This window comes from Dasypus novemcinctus, chromosome 3 (genome assembly GCF_030445035.2).
Source record: "Dasypus novemcinctus isolate mDasNov1 chromosome 3, mDasNov1.1.hap2, whole genome shotgun sequence".
Lineage (NCBI taxonomy): Eukaryota > Metazoa > Chordata > Mammalia > Cingulata > Dasypodidae > Dasypus > Dasypus novemcinctus.
The window spans coordinates 165478598-165495694 of NC_080675.1; the positions used below are offsets into that span (position 1 = coordinate 165478598).

The window sequence follows — 17097 nt, forward strand, 5'->3', positions numbered from 1 at the left end:
CCGCGATGAGCCACCCTTTTACCCGAGTCTCCAGGCAAGATGACTTTATATTAAAAAAAAAAAAAAAAAAGACAATGCAAGAATCTTTCCAATACCAAAAGTTTCAGGTAAATATTTAGAAAGATCATTAACTGGTCTTCCGATGAGTTAAAGGTACTCCAATTAGGTTGTCTTTATTGGGTTTGGTAATTAATGAATGTGGTTTGGTCTGATGGTAAATTTAAGTGTCTGTGCAGTGGATATTAAATGTACCCATGGCATTTTGAGAAAATATCTTTTTCGTGTGTGAAATTGTGGAAGTGATTAAAATGCTCTCAGGTCAAGAATAAATGGCTTGTGGCCCACTCTGGCAGCCATCTTGGGACTCAGTAACCACATGGTTTTATTTTCTTCTGTGACAGGGGTGAAGCAAGTGCTATTGGGAAAGGTACCTTTCCTCTTCTGGATTTTTCCATTGGTAAAATGAAAGGTTTATGCCTTTCTTATCTCTACCTCACAGAAGTATTTCAAGCACATAAGAAGTATACCAATGTAGACTGCTGCTGAAACTCATAAATGAAGAGCTGCATAAAAATTCTTGTAAATAACAGATACCAATTAACTTGAGGCTTTTGGAATGATAAATAGTAGACAAAGATTTGGGGAATGAAAACTTAGACCTGTGTTCACAACTATAAAAACAATTAGAGTATTGAACACCACCGAAAGGAATGTGAAAATGCTTTATTGCTCAGAAGCCATAAATTTGGACTCCCACTAATCATTACTACTCTGTTGTGGAATTCATGAGAAATAAGAAAAGCATTTGTAAATTTAATTGTTAAAGATTTTTTTTAGCCAAATAGCCATATGACTGTGATATACTTGTGGCATTTAAGGGCAGAAAATTATTTAGATTTGTGAAGAGTGATCAGTTTATATTACAGTCTTTGCTCATTTTTAAAAATATAATTCTCAAACCAGCAAATATATCTGATTAAAATATTTGCTGAATTGTTTTCCCACTAAATACTATCTCTTTTATATGTCTATCTTTATACAAAGATCAAGAGGATTTGTGTGTGTGTGGTTTAAAAACCCATTGTAGTTTTAGCTTCTCAGAGAAAGGAATTAATACATAATTTGAATTCAGAGAATGAGCTTTTAAAAAATATGACCCACCTTGGAGAATCATTTCTGAAATACCTCTGGGGAATAAATTTCTTTTATTAATCCAATCAGCCATCAGCTGTCATTCTTTCAATTTAATAATGCTTATCTGCCAATGGGTGACTCTGCTTCTTATGCAGGTTATTTTAGTGGGTGCAAATGGCGATGGCAAATAATTGCCCTCAGGGAGATAATTGCTGTTATAATTATTTACCCATGCAAGTTAGCTCTATTGGAAATTTAACCCTCTGTCCAATGACCTGGAAATATGAGAGAACAGGTCTGTGCCCAAGAGGAGGAGGAGCCCTGATAATCTTGGGCATTTTCTAGATGCCACATAGAGTGCTGAGGTTGGAATCCTCCCAAACTCCCTATGAAATGGGCATGATGTCTTCATCTTATTGATGAAGAACACATGGTCATATAGGCAACAAGTATCAGAACCCAGGTTCAAATCCAGGCCCATAGACTGATATGAAATGATTTGTGCTCTCCAGGAGTTAAATGAGAGTTAAATGGGACAGTATTTGTAAAGACCTTAGCCCAGTTCTTGGTATATCATCATTGTTATCCTAGTGTCTGTGTATCAGTATTTTACTTTCCTAACCACTTCCTTCCCTCCTTTTGGAAACCCAGTCCGATGGACAGGACAAGGCATCATACCTGGAGCCTACTCGAGAGATTTTTCCTTTGAGACCTTTGTATGTCTCTCCTCCTTGGGAATGCTTTATCTGGCTACTCCAATTTGTAGGGCTTTCCTGCCTCTCTCTTTCTCTCATGTCTTTATCACTTAATGAGAGCAGTTGGATAAGTCTTGTATCATAAAGGTTGTATTATTATTATTACTATATGGAGGCTTTTATTCCATCTAGATTGTCATTTTATTGAGTACAGTGTTCCTGGGATCTCTCCACAGGGCTCCTGCCGTTCAGGGCTCCATAACAGACCGAGGATCAATATTCTTTGATTAAGTGTGAGACCTATAAATAATGAACTCCCCGCAGGCTAGAAGGTCTCTGTAGGTTATCATAAGGTGGTTCATTTGGAAACGTTGAGACTTCCCTCATAGACTCATAGAGTCCTCTATCTTTATCGCCACCTGCTGGCCAGCTTCCTCTTTTGATGATAATGGCAAAATGGGGTGGTGTGATATGCTGGGGGAATCTTTTGAGTTTTTCCCGTTCCCATAAAACTGGCACTACCAACTCCCTGCTCTGATCTCCACATTTCCTCCCATACATAAAGGGCTGGAGAAGAGTGTGGGAGGTCACCATTTGGGGGGCAGGAGGAGTGATGTTCATGAAGAGGAGCCCTGACTGATTTCTGTCCCCAAAATTGAGGGAAGTGGGTCCCCAAAGCAATTCTTGTAAAGGTCGGGGGTAGGTTAAGAAGGGGAGACTGGCAAACAGCACACTGGTTAGATGTCTGCCGAACCCAGGGGTTTGCCCACGGGCCCTGCTGTTATTAGAGTGGGATGGGCAGAGGGGAGTGAAGGACCATGCAGAGGTGGGGCTGTGGTATGGCCTTGAGGGAGGGAAGGGCAGCCCTCGGGAGTGACCTGTTACAAAGAGGTGGAGGTAATGATCCTGCTCACACCTCAAGCCCAGAGCTCAGGGGAGGGGGCTGTGGATTTTCCAGGGATTTGTCCAGCACCAGGGAACAGATGCTTACTGGGGGTGGGGTGGGGATGTGGGAGGACGCCCATGGCTGGCAACTGATGGTCTATGGGCAGTTGGAGCTGCCTCTTGAGTCCCAAGACCCAGGGGATCCCCTTGGGTTTGCATCCTTCAGCTGGACTCGTTGGGACTTACCTCCCTCCACACCAGTACTTTGCACAGGGGGTTAGATTAGCAGTGACGACCCACGATGAAAGCAAGCTTAGCCATAAATGGTCTTTCTTCAGTATCAATACCTCCAGCAGGAGCCAAGCTCTGGCAGTGAAAGGGGTGGGAGTGAGCAGATCATGCTTTCCCCCCCATCTGGGCCTCTAGAGTCATGGGTCTGGCCTGCCCTGGGAGGTGGTCATGATGGTGGGGATATTTGAATGGAATCTGAACCTAAAGTTCTCAAATGATCAAGATTATCTTAATAAGTGAGGCAACACTGTTTTAATAAGTAAAAATGATGCAAAAATTAAGGAAATGACTGAGAAGTCATTAAGGGAGTAGCTACCCAGCAGGAAAGAGGGTTTCCAAAGAGCACAGTGGTAGCAAATATTGAAAACCAGAAGCTGTTTTATATTTATACCTCTAAAGATGATACTTGTCAATGAAACTCATTACTTTTTGAGCTCCACCAGGGACTGATGCTAGGCTATACATGTAATGAATTCTCACAACATTTCTGCAAAGCAGGCAGTAATCTTCCCACTTTACATCCCTACAAAGACCGAGGTTCAAAGAGGTGACTTGACTTGCTAACCTGGCAGGGCTAGGAAGCAGCTGAGCTGCGATGCAAACCCAGCTGCCTGCCCTTTGCACGAAGAAATCCTGTCTCTCCTATCGATTCCAGTGAGGAAAGAACCTACTATGTGTCAAACACTCTGCAGAGTGCTTTGTGTACTAACTCACTAAAAGTCACAGGCCTGCTTTAAACCTGAGTGAAGTTAACCATCTTGCCCAGGATTCATCTTTCACAGGCACCGCAGAAAGCTATGAAACAGAGGGTGGATGCAAATCAGAAACAGGCGTTCACTAAGCCGCTTTCCACCTCAGCACGGGTTCTGAGTTCTGTACCTCTCCTCTCCAGTAGCTGTCTGGGTGTGTGTTTTTTGCATTTGTTTTGTTTTTTTTGTCTTTTATTTTTACTTTTTTGGAGTATTGGGGATTGAACCCAGGACCTTGTACATGGGAAGCAGGCACTCAGCCACTGAGCTACTTCTGCTCCCTTGTCTGGTGTTTTTGTCAGCACTGATCTGCTGACATTATCTAAGGAAATGACTGATGATGACATAATCCTTCGAGGCTCATGTTCTCAGGCACAATTGTGGTTTAAATAAAATCTTATTTTCAGTGCCCTGCTCAAGACATATATCTTGTTTTCTTGCACTGTGTCATAATGCCTAATGATTTGCATCCAACTTGAAGAGCTAGGCAACGACTACTTTAGAAACAACTGAGGGACTGCCAATTTCTTTGGGTTGTTTTCTTTTTTACCTTAGTCCAAGCACTAATTTTACTATGGAATTATAATTGTCTCAGTACAGATTCTTTCCCCCAAAAGAACTGAAGGAGTAGGAATGGGGGCAATTTAAGCATCCGGGTTAAGAAGGAGCCAGCTGCTAAGCTGGGGCGTGTGAAGCGTGGGGACAGAATGCTTCCCAGTTGCACAAGCTGATTGTGAAGAAGCTTTTCCATACTATGCGGTGCAGGGGAAGCCTCATAGAAGAGGTTTCCTTTTCAAGGGAGATCAGTGGCTTCTACCATCTCAAGTTAGAGTCCCTGAGGCAGTTTTCCATATTGTGGGTCAGATGAATGCATGCACTTGTCACCCTGCCTTTGTTTCCTGAATTAATTGTCGTCTTTATTTCACCCCTTAATTTGCTTATTAGGAACAGAAGTAGAATTGCCTGTTGAAACACTCTATAAGATCTGAAATAGTTCTCCTTGAGGGATCAGATAGGTACATGTTCATACATTTCATAGCTGGGAACACAAGAACTCAGAAAGAGTAAGATGATATTTAAAGAGCTTTCTGGAAAGCAAGCCAGTCTCTGCCCTATGCATTAACTACAGACATTTTTCTGCAGAGTTAGGGAAGCAGTTCTATAGCTGCTGTTCCTTAAGTAACAAAGATTTAAAAGAAGAGGAAGAAGAGGAAGAGGCTGAGGAGGAGGAAAAGAAGAAGGAGGAGAAAGAGCAGCAGCAGCTCTTCATGAAGTGGATGTGCTAGTGGTTCTGCATCCTTGTTCAAGACCACAGAAATAGGCTGCTTTTGGGGTTGAGTCAAACACTCGGGAGTATGATCCTTTCACAAAGCCTGAGAAAGGGGTCAAGTTAGATTTCTGGATCTGGATCAAGATGGACCAAATGTATATTTGGCTCAAGGTCCTGGAAACTCATAGTAGTTGATAAGACATTGGGAAGAGTTGGCATTTGTGGTTTAATCTAAGCCTTCTATTCTCGCTGGGTTGGCTGAACAACCTGTCTGAACAGAACTCTCATGGACCCACTTAAATAAATGTTGAAGGATGAATCTCTTGACTCCGCATAAGAAACAATATGTCTTTGTGGGGATAAGATAAAATGGCAAGTGAGTGACATTTGCATAAATTGACTACCTTTATGAAGAAAAACATAATAAGGAACTGGGCTATAGATAAGAAACAAATATGAAATTTTGGACTGAAAGTGCTGGTGTCTTCAACAATAGCTCTCTCCTGCTTTCTTCTGCCTCCAACTGAATTTCCAGTGCAAACAAAGCCCAGGTCCCAAGAGGAATCACTAACCACTTTTTCAGCCACTTCAGCATCTTTCCACATTAGGCAGAGAATGTTGAAATTGCATTTTCTTGGGATTTTTATGCCAGAGAGAATAAATCATGTTGCTTTTGCGAAAAACAAACAATCACATAAATAACAGGACCAAGTTAGGAAAGAGTCCCCAAGGCACTGACAGGTCGAGTATGCAGGCCTTAGAGAAGGTAACTCACCCAAGCATACTCTTTCCTACTTCATCAGACTCCAGGGAGAAAAGACAACTCAGGCCTGGGATGGGTGTAGAGTTGCCAAGTGATACTGGCTTAACAAACTTTGATTTCAGGTAAGCAGAACTTCAGAGAAACATGGGCTGTAGGCAGCAAGACCCAAGCTGGAGGAGGTTTGAAGAAAGCAGCTCTGTTTCCAGAAGACAACATTGTCCTAGGTCTTACCCAAAAGAAAAGTAAGTGCAGGAGTCTGGCAAGCATCTGTCTGGAGCTCTAGCCCGGTCAGTGGAGTAACGCAGTGGGCACTCTAAGATGCATGCCAGTGGCAGGTATCAGCCTGGATAACCAGTCTGTATGAGCTAAGAGTCAAGCCAGTGAACTAAGCATGTGGAGGAGAAGCTGGGTAATTGGGAAAAGGCCTGGTAAAAGGCGGTTAGGCTACCCAAGTTCCATGCACAGAGTGAAGCTTCTAGATGGATCTGTGGACCAAGAGAAGGCAAATGCTGTTGTGGCTGCTGAATTGGACAACAGGCTGATGGGTGTGAGGCTGATGGGTGTGAGGCTGTGTGCTCCTCATTCGTTCACTCATTGAGGACCCACCAAATGTCATGCACTGTGCTAGACAGTGTGGATGTCATGATGAACAAGAAATAATTCCCAGCTCTCCCAGGCCTTATAGACAGCAGGAAAATCAGAAAGGAAAACATTACAGGACCATTAAATGTGTCAATAAGAGCTGTATCCAGCCAAAGGTTGAGGTAGCAATGAACAATTAGTATTTAGTAAGTGTCCATTTTGTGCTAGACATTGTTTTTGGCTCCTTCACGCACAGACTCATTTAGATCTTATCACAGTTGTATAAAGTAAGTGTTAAGATTCCCATTTTACAGATGATGAGACTGGGGCTCAGGGAAGTCAGATCTCTTACTCAACCAGGAGTAAATGTGGGAGTGAGAATTTGAACCCTCTTGGCTCCAACGCCCGCACTCTTTTGAACATCTCAGAGCCTATACATATAGAACACACACAACCAGAAACACTCTCCTTATGAAGAGTGAAGACGCAAAAAAGATAACAGAGATTATAGCATGAGACAGAGGAAGAATTAAAATAGTGCTTTTAATATAATTTTTTCAGCAAACGTACAGTATGTACTTTACATCACATATTTCTAAACTGCTCATCTGGAAAATATAAGCTGCAAAAATACAGAATCCCATACTCAGAATCTATTGAGTATGTGCTTTTATCTCCATTCAGTGGAATAGGGTGATGTTTCATCCCCTCCTATCAAAATCGAGCCTTGGCTGATTTTGGGAGAGCTGTTGGGGCCCTCGGTCAGTGGAGCATTTCAGAGAGAGAGTATTCTAAAGCATGTCAGCAAGCCAACCCCAAAGGAGGGATGGGCAGAGGGGAATTGCTCATCATCAGGTCAACATTACTCTTTAGCAACCCAGCAAAAATGCCATTTCTGAGGGCTGTTTGGATGATCCCTGACCACAAGTCACCTGCTTGGTCCGCATCACAGGCCTGTGCTGGGGGCCTCAGAGGACCACACACTGGCCAGAAAATACACACAGAAGACTCTCGGATTCTTGGGCAGGGCAGGGCACACTAAGTCGGGCCAGCGAGGTCTGTGGGTGGTGGTGGGTTGTTCTCTGCAGGAGGAGGAAGAGGGCCAGGCTCTCAGCTTCTCACAAAGGAGTCTTCTGAAGGCGAATGTGACTCAGGGCAGGCTTTCTCAGTCTCAATGTCTTGATACTCTGTGCCTAAAGGGGGAGGAGGGAAGAAGAGCCAAGAGGAAAAAGAGATCGATCTTTTTCAGCTTTTCCTATTTTTTTTTTTAAGGCTTATCTAATAGCATCATGGATTGCCAGTGGAATGGGCAAGAGCAGGAGCTCATGCCCATAAAGTGCCAGTTTTCCATGTAACCCCAAGGGACCAGATTCCAAGCCCCAAATATGTCTTTCAAGGTGAAACTTTCCGAGAAGCATATTTATCTATGTGTCCATACCAGCACCCATGTGGATGTTTCTTCCATGGGGTGAATAAGATGTGTCCCAGCCATGAACTTATCCTTAGCCTACATAAATCCCCAGAGACAGACCTTGTTACTGGGAGATCTCTGTTGCAAGTGGTGGCTCAATGCCATCGAAAACCCCAGCATCCTCAACTCATGTTTTCTCTCCCAGCATCTGGATCCATTTGTTTTCCATTCAGCCACAAGATACACACCGCATGTTGAGACTGAAACAACCTCCTCCTGGAGCCAGGCTTTTAAGCCTGTGCCACACTTCCCAAATAGATGTTGGGGATTCATTAAAAACCCAAGTCTGTTCCTGCGTTATTCACAAGTGCAGCAGGTCCCACTGACCCTGGCAGGCAACTTTCCTGTGTAATGAGCAGCCCAGTGGGGCCATAAAGTTCCACTTTGTGTATTTTTCCTCTTTAGACTTTGTTTGGTGGTGCAAAAGGTGAGAGAGTTCGGAACGTCGCTCCTTTCCTCAGTATTTAGCAGCTGAGCTCTGGCCTGCGCAGGAAGAAGTCCCCATGTCCGGGGCAACGTGGAGCATCTTCGCTCGGCTTTTGTAAGGTTTGTGTTCTCCTCGCCTTCGGTTTCTGCCGGAAGCCTCGGGGGCAGGGACAAGCCGAGGTTGGTTCTTGCTGAGCAGAATGAAAATGATAGAAGATGAATGACTGGAAAACTTCTGTTTATCTGGCGGTGGTTGAGGCAGGAAGGAGGAGTGTTTTTAAAGGTCTCCGATGCTTAATTATTAAAGTGGAAGTAGTTGTTCTCATTTTAAATTCCTGTGCCTGCAGGCAACATTTTGCAGAAGCTCTTACCTTCAGCTCTTGGCTCATTTCTCGGTGAAACTAGAGACTCCTCTGTGGGGGGTCTTCCTGCTGGTGGATGCCCTCCTGGCTTTGGTGGGGGGGCTTCCCAGGTCGCCGGCCTGTGTCCTCACGCTGGTGGCAGTGCAGCGAAGTGGGAAGGGCACTGGGTTCCTGGGGCGGGAACCAGACAGAGCTGGCATCGGTTCCTAGTGACTTTTCTAATTACCTTGGTGTCCCAGGGAAGCTTGGATTTGCTGAGCCTTAGTTTTCTGTTCTGTAAAGTGGAAACAATGATAACCCCCCAGGGCTGATGTGAGAAGATGGCTGGGAGCATTCCCGGGATCACCTGTTTAGGGCACCTGTTATCCAGCAGGCCCGCAATTGGCATGAGCTCCCTGCCCCTTCCTTCCTGTAGAGGCTGGACCAGAGCACAATTTGTGTGTTCTGTTGGGTCCTCTCTTCTAACGAAAGTTCCTACAGAGCATACTTCCAATTCATCTTCGAGCCTTAGATGATCTAATCAAACACGGTTGACAAATATATCTTCTAGGAGGTCAGTGTGAATTTAAGAAAAACATTCTTCAGGGAGATTTAATTGGATGGCAAAATGGCAACCTACAGAATGCTAAGTCTCTAAACCTCCAGGAAATGGTACTATGGAGCTTCTTACATTTATTTATAGCATATAGCATTACCTTATGGAAAAATATTCAAAATTTATGATAACCACCAACTATTGATCGTTGGCCGGCATCATTGTTCCAAAAACAAATGTCAGGATCTGTTCCTAAAAGCCTAGAATCCAAGAATAGAGTTAAGATTTATATCCAACCAATAACCAGCATGGCAGTGCATTCGATGCCTCTGGCCCAGAGCTGGGCTCCTTCTGAGGTTGATGCTGCAGATGGCAGGGGCACTGGGGACAAAAGCCCTCTGGGGTCTCCCGTGAGCTAGCAGCTGACAATGAAAAGCCCCTCTGGCTTCTCGGCACTTTGAAAGTGCATTTCAGAATAGATTCGAGTGGGTAAATCTCCCATTACCTCTCGCCTCTCCACTTCTGGTAGAACCTTTTATGTAAGGGGTGGCTGGGCTGATGGTTCAGAGGCTTAGACCAGAAGATAATGGAGGACAGATGACCCCAGACTCCAGCTGCCTTGGTGTCCTGGTTGTCATAGGGGGCATGTGAGAGTGTCCAGGGCCCCAGAATCATCTGGGCCAGTCTTCCTGATGAGGCAGTCCCTACAGATGCGGGAGAAGGGTCCTTCACATCTTGCCCAGTAGGAAGGGAGAGCTTATAATGGCGAAGGATGCTGACTGTGGACTCATAGACCCAGGTTTGAATCCCAGCTCTGCCACTCTCTAGCTTTGGGACCTTGAGCCAATTGTTAGCCCCATTTTACAGAGAAAAAAAGATGAGGATGGGAAGGCGTCTATAACATTTCCTGCCCCACAGGGTTACCGCTGATTGTAAATAAACAAATACATATAATACGCAGCAGCTGGCTCATAGTAAGCGCTTTAGCATCGTCAGCTATTATTAGAGCTGGCACATCTATCAGCTTTTTCATGACAAATGCTTTGTGAGGACGGGACAGAAGGAAGGGAGGTGAAATACCAGTCCATGTCTGGCTTCATTCTTCTTTCTCTAGGCCCTACATATCCCCCTCTCACATTCATTTGCATCATTTAGGATAAAAAGGATGACTGGTAGCACTCCCGAGGGCCAGAACTGGAAGGATGCGTGGGGATCCTGTGGTTCAAGTTTCCCATGTTACTGAAGAGAAAAATAATGTTGCCTTCCATTACAAACCCTGACAACAAAGGGCTACTTACCTCATTCCTGGAAAATCAGGTCTCAGAATTAGATTCTCCCAAACAGGCACGTCAGGACTGACGGACTCATAGCCAAAGCCCTCTGTCCAACATGGCTCTGCCTGGGCTACGGCAGAGGTCTTTGGGCACCACAATTGGCCCTGCCTGTGTTCTGCCACCAGCAGCCCCTGAGCACTGCTTCAGGCCCCAGCCTGTGTCCCAGAACAGGGAGCAGCACACTGTGGCCCTTGGGCCAAATCCACCCCCTGCCTGGCCGAGTCAATGAAGCTTTACTGGCACACAGCCATTCCCATGCATTTCCACGTCGTCTAGGGCTGCTTTCCTGCTACAATGGCAGACTTGAGTAATTGCAACACAGACCATATGGCCCAGAAAGGCTAAGGTATTTATCTAGCCCTGTTGGAAAAGGTCTGCTGACCGAGGTTTAGGGGTCCTGTCTAGGAGAACTCTTCTCCCTTGGCTGCTCTGGCCTCTCCTGGCAGACACCTGGGCCCCTTCGATCTGGGCTCCTAGACCCCCTGCTCTCTGAAGCCTTCCCAATCCTTGCCACCCACCCAGGCAGAACTTAGCACCACGTGAAGTAGCGCTTGTCGCCCCCACAACACAGACCTTGGCTCCTGTTGTGTTCTGGTCTGCCCGTTTTGTTAACCTGTCAGCTCTTTGAGGGCAGGGACCGTGGTTCCTTCACCCTTGCATGAGGTGCCTGGCACAAAGCCACGTTTTAAAATAAAGGAATGAATGAATGAATACGTGCTTAGAAAATATCAAACTCACACAAGTCCCCAAGTTAAAACCGTGCCGAGAAGTATGAGTCTGTCCCCAGGTCCACTGCCTCCATGGATCTCTGAGCTTGGCTTTTCTGAATTTCCCACTTTAGGTGTCTTAACTCACATCCTCCCTGCTGTGAATGACCAAGCCCTTTGGGTTGCTGAGGTCACTTACAAATGTGAGTAGGGAGAGGCAGGGATGGGTGGCCGCGGGCAGTCAGTGTGGAATGTGTCACTGGAGGCAACCGGCCCCCATAAGAGGCTCCCCTGCATACACCACCAATCAGAGTCCTCTATCTTTCCAATTGACTCCTGAGCAATGGTAACACCCTGGGGTAGGGGTGGGGGGCCCACATCCTGTCATTTAGGGCCAGGTGCTCTAAGAGCTCAGGTCTCCACAGCTGTTCAGAGTCAAGGCATTTGGACGGAGCTGGGAGAGGTGGACCTTCTGAGCGAGGATGGCAGGGCAGAAAGAGGATGGCAGGGACTATATGTGGATCCCCAATTAATTATCTGGGGTGAATATAATTTCACCAGTCCCCTCTCTTGGAAAACCTGGGACCTCTTGGGTATTTGAACTGGATTCTCACCTAAAGGGAAACAGTTCCACAGAGCACGGCTGAGGGAAGGCCAACAAGGAGGCAAGGGCTCAAGCTCAGGGTGGGAGTCTAGTCCCTGCAGCATGTGTGATACTTTATTCTGGCTTCGGGCCAGACACCTGGTTCTCTCAGCCTTTGCAATAGCCAGGCTAGAATGTCACCAGACAACACATATTCTCCTTCTGTGGGACTGGAAAAACGCTTGCCTGGTTTTCTTCCCTCAACTAAATCAAACCAAATAGACAAATGGCAACAAAATACGGTGTAACTCCACCAAACTGGAACAGAAGCTCATCCTGCCCTTCTGACCTGCCTGTACGACCAGCTGCACTGGTTTCTACAGGTGGCCCTTTATCGTTTAATGCTGCTGAGGAGTTGGGTGGGTGGAGAAGAAACCATACTTTCCAGGACCTGAAGTAGCAGACAGCAAGAAAACCAGTGGGAAGGCCTGTGTGGAGGCAACTAATTTTCCTCAGAGGGTTTCCCTGAGGAAATATATATATATATATATATATCTCCCCTCTACTTTGTTCCTCAATGCATGGTCTCAACCAGTCAACCAGAAGGTATGGAAGAGCTCCATTAGCAACCGCTGCTGAGGATGGAGGATGCCATTTGGCTCTGATTTTGAGGAAAAGGACAAAGATGGTCTGTGTGTGTGAGAGTGTGCCTTTGTATCTCTCTTTCTGTGTTGTTGTTTTTAATCTTTTCTGAGAGAATTCCTCAGGAGCTGTGTGGCTACCATCCCAGGGACCCGCTGTTGGCCCTTGAATGGAATGTGGCTGTGGGCTACCTCAGGCTGTGGGCTGGGAAAGGTTGCCATGTCTGAGTGGAAGCTTTTGGTGACTACTGGAGACAGGGACGTGGACTTGGGATTTGTATATTCAGGCATCATTTCAACCAAACTGTCAAAATCATCATTAGGGTTAGCTATTCCATTGTAAGGTGATGAAGAATATATATATTTTTTCTTTTTTCTTTTTTTTTTTCATGGAGAAGCACACTACTTTCTTTTCAGAAGACACTAGAAACTCTTTCAAACCATTCCCTTAGTTTTTGGCTTCCCCTTATTATTTCGCCTGTTAAGTGCTACCAGCACACTCCTTAGGGGGACTGTGAGAGGAGGCTTCTCTTGCTCCTTCATTAGTTCGAGGAAAGCTCACATGCTGCAGCCTTCTGGAGTTTGTCCCAAGGGTGCCCCGGAGGCTCACGGCCTTCCTTCGGTAGGGAGCAAAGCTGCCGTCTTCCCTCCCAGCCTACAGCCACAGCTGGGGGAAGATGGCAAACCCTCTGAACCCTGGAGAGAGACGCTTTTACAAAGTGTGCTTATTTCTTAGGGAGAATATATAATATTGATAAAAACCTCTTGGTTTATACATGAGTAAAAAAAAATCTGTCAAAAGTTGCAACAAAAAGAATTTTTCATCCATTTCTGGGCATGTTTAACTAAGATGGTGGAGGAGTTTGCAGCACAAGAGAGAGAACTCTAGTATTCACTTTCTAGGTTTATTGTGTCCCTTACAATTGTGTAAGTCCAGGGGAGATCTTACTAGGGAATCTTATTCTAAAATACCACTCAAAACCAAATGAATCATCAAGGGGTTGGATCTAGCATTATGTGTACAATGGTTCTTTGCAGCACAAAAGGAAAATTAAAACTAGACTGTCTGTAGGATGAGACAGAGGTTCAAACTGGAAAATGTGACACAACACACTTGAGAGCCATCTTTCAATGGCAGACTTGAAATTTATATCCAATTGCCAATAAAACTTCACCTGGAGTTGTTTTCTTTTGTCATTCTAACATCTTATTCTTGTTCATCCTTTAATCTTAGCAACCATAAATCCAAAATGCAAAGGGTTTTACAAGCAGAATTTTTTAAAAAAGCAAATAGCCCTATGAAATACTAGGTTATACGGCCTCACTGCAGGTGCACTGAATTTGGAGAGGTATGTCGTAATAAATGAGGGCAGTGACCTATTAGCAGCACAGTTTCAAAACAAAACTAAACCAAAACCTGTACAGAATGTTCATCAAAGCCTTTGAAGTGAGAGCGCATACATATTTTATGAATTGGAGAGCCAACCCTCACCTCCATTCACTAGTTAATGTACTCATGAGTGCCCTCATTTTCAGAAACAAAGACAGACTAAAACTAAACAGATAAAAGGACCGTTCTGGATGTATCATGTCCCAGGCAGCTGATCATGGTGCCACCACACCATGACACCAGCTTTTTTTTGGGTCATCCTTGCTCAATGCTTTCTCTAGTTTTGGGCTATCACTCAAATCTCATTAAAAATGTGACACACCCTTACTCCCCCCCCCTTTTTTCTCGATTCTTTTATTGCTGGTCGGTGAACTGCAAATGCATGTGTGAAGTGAAGAAAAACCAACCCGTGAGGTCTTTTTCACACCGTGAGTGTGGCATGGATGACGTTCACTGAAGAAGCGTGAAGGGCAAGTCAACTGGACCGTGTATGTCTATGTGTTTTGTGTGTGTGTGTGCACGTAAGCCCTGACTCTTTATGGAAATAGCCTGATAAGGCTGAGTTTGCTGGCTGCAAGATGTTTCCCCAGGTAATTCTTATCCCAAACACTGAGAGGTTCATTCTCTAGCTGTTTAAGATTCAGCCACTTTCAAAACACAAAGGCCTCAGCTCAAAATGGACCCTGAAAACATTATTGATGTTTTCAAGCACTGGACATGCAGGAGCTTCCAGGAGCCTGTGGGTCAACAAATTCATTATCACTGATGCCACTGCCTGCTCCACAGCTTTTGGTAGGAAAACCTGTCTTTCTCGTCTTGCTTTGCACCTGTGCCTGGATGCCCGTTTCACCCCCCCCCCCACCCCTAAACCCTACATCTGTCCCTCCACAGGCAAAAAAAGAATGCCTCTTGGAAAGTGGAGCATAAAAGGCTTTCCCATGACAGTGATCACTGATTCATGGGGAATCAAGTGAGAAGGCAAATTTGCAATTCCTCACGTTCTCCTCTATTGTTTCGAATGCGATTCTTTTAAAAGGCTGGCTGCATATATATGCTCTCTTTTGGGAGCATTTTTTGCCCCCTTCTTCTCAGTACACATATATATCCTTACTGTTTTTGTAGAATATCTGAATGAAAATAAAATGATAAAAAACTACAATAGATGAATTGCATCCCTTGAATCACATTATATTTTTTGGTGCATTAAAAAAGGAGAAAAGCAACCAGCATCATAAATTCGGCCTAGAGAACTGTGTTAGTGACTGAAGGGTTAACACAGGCTTGAGATGGAGTTAAAAATAGTATTAGAGGATTATACATACAACAGTTGGAAATCCATATGCATTGTTTTTGTAAAAAAAACCAGCAAAATGTTTGGCAAATGTAAGCAAATGACTTGGACTAAGATGGGGCTCAACGGCTCTGAGCGGAGTCAGTCATAGCCTGCCGAGGCCCACTGCTTCCTGAGGTCATTCTGTGGGGCTGGGGGGCGGCAGGACCCCGCCACCTGGGGGGGCACCGCTGCCGAGGGAAGGTTCGGCGCTGGCCTCCCCCCCCCGCTCCCGGCTTCCCCCAGGCCCTCAGTCTTGAACATGGAAATGGAGCTGGTGAGAGGTGCCAGTTCCAGAGTCCAGCCCTGATCCCCCGTGAGCATCGCCCAGAGATCGCGGGGGGGGGGGGGGGCCCTGAACCATAGGCAGACGGGGCGGGGGGGACCCCTATTGCGAAAGTGAGAGAGGGGAATGGGGCTTCCACTCCTCCAACGGGCGCAACGTCCCACCCCATCCCCACGGAGGGAGAAGGTGGCTGGGGGCTGTCACTAGTGCTCCTCCTGGCAATGTTGTCAACGTGTGTTTGCTTTAGTAGACTTTTTGTTTCTTTCTTTTTTTTTTTTAATGTTGCCTTCTGTTTTGTATGTGTATGTATATCCAGAAACGTCCGTCCTCCAAGCTGGCCACCACTGTTCCCTGAATTTTGGCAGTGCCTCTTGCTTGCAGCTGTTGGCGTCCTGAAACCCGAGCGGCGCCTTCCGAGAGCAGACTCTGACCCCAGCAGAACTCGCGTCCTCCGGGACCCCCGCCGCGGGCCAAACGCGGGCTCCCACGCGCTCCTTATTTTGAATCCTGTCTGGCTCTGACTTTGAGAAAAAGGATAGAGGGGTGTGGACGTGCGTATGTGTCTCTGTGTGTGTTGAAAAATTTTTTTAAACCTTTTTTTTATTTTATTTTTGTAAGAAAAACGACTCTTGGATTACTAAGAGTCCAGCCCTCTTTAGTCACTATAAAACGGACTCCATGTTCTCACACCACTCATGATCTTCGAGGTTATAGATAAATTTTGTCCTATGTGTCTGGTGTGCGGGCACAGGGTCCCTCCCCAGATTGTCTAGGGTCAGAGTAGAGGCAAAGAACTCACTGGTGCTCAGCCCGCCCTCGTGGTTTTTGATGTAGCGTTTATAGTTTTTCCGCAGGCACTGCCACGTGGTGGTGTAGAGGAGGAAGGCGAAGGACTTGAGCGCGATGGCGATGCTGACGTACAGGTAGCGGTAGACCACGTTGTCGTAGAGCGCGCAGGCGCCTTGCTCCCCACAGAACGTGCTCCAGAACAGGCAGGTGGAGTCGATGCCGGCCCCGAAGATGAGGGGCGGGGGGATGAAACCTGTGAGAAGGGAAAGAACAGTGAGTCTGCTGGCTCTGGGGGCTGGTTCCAGGGGGGCACGGGCGCCCCTGTGCGCTTGGGGGTGGGTGCGTCTCGTGTGACAGCCCTGCCGCGCTGCCGGGTGATTCCCGGCAGGTGTACGGCAGGCACAGAGGTTCAAACCGGGTGGGTGTGAGTCCCAGCTCGGCCCTTCCCTCCCGCACAGTGCTCTACAGGGGGGCGAGAGCAGCACGGTCCTTGTGAGTTTCCTCTGAGGACTGAGTAGTTCAGTCAGTACAGGAGGAAGCATTTAGAACAGCGCCTGGCACACGATAACCACAAATTAACGGCAGCCATCATGGGGATAACGACTGTCATCCTCTCAGAGCTGAAGGGGAGGGGGGCATTCCTGGGGTCACTCAAAGAAGTGCCGCCTCGGAGAGGAAACTGGCACAGAGGTTTCCTACTCGCCCGAGGACTTTTGGGGCTGTGCGTGCTCTTGAGCCCAGGGAACCGGAACTCAGAAGGGACCAGAATTTGAACATGCAAATGTTATTTTAAGAATGCAATGTATTTCGTCCAAGGATGGAAACTACTTGCATGCTGATGACTCCCCTCCCCTGGACCTTAGCACTGCAAGTG

General features: G+C 46.2%; 1 protein-coding gene and 1 long non-coding RNA gene across 3 annotated transcripts in view; one reads left to right on the top strand and one right to left on the bottom strand.

Moving 5' to 3' along the window:
- Positions 1-6893: 6893 nt before the first annotated feature.
- SLCO3A1 (solute carrier organic anion transporter family member 3A1) overlaps positions 6894-17097 on the bottom strand; it is a 295681-nt gene continuing 285477 nt past the window's right edge. Inside the window, exons 10-11 of one of the 2 annotated variants that reach the window (XM_004468091.5) lie at positions 16234-16476; positions 6894-7562 (exon numbers count right to left, since the gene is read on the bottom strand). In XM_004468091.5, coding sequence (XP_004468148.2) covers positions 7480-7562; positions 16234-16476 — 326 coding nt within the window. In that variant the 3' untranslated portion in view covers positions 6894-7479. Of the gene's footprint in view, positions 7563-12834; positions 16477-17097 lie in introns of those variants that run through there. The other variant, XM_004468090.5, reaches the window with a different exon arrangement.
- Positions 8263-15885, top strand: LOC131278048 (uncharacterized). The gene is made up of 3 exons (XR_009185180.1): positions 8263-8386; positions 14211-14306; positions 15751-15885. It is a non-coding gene; the product is annotated as an uncharacterized lncRNA (long non-coding RNA).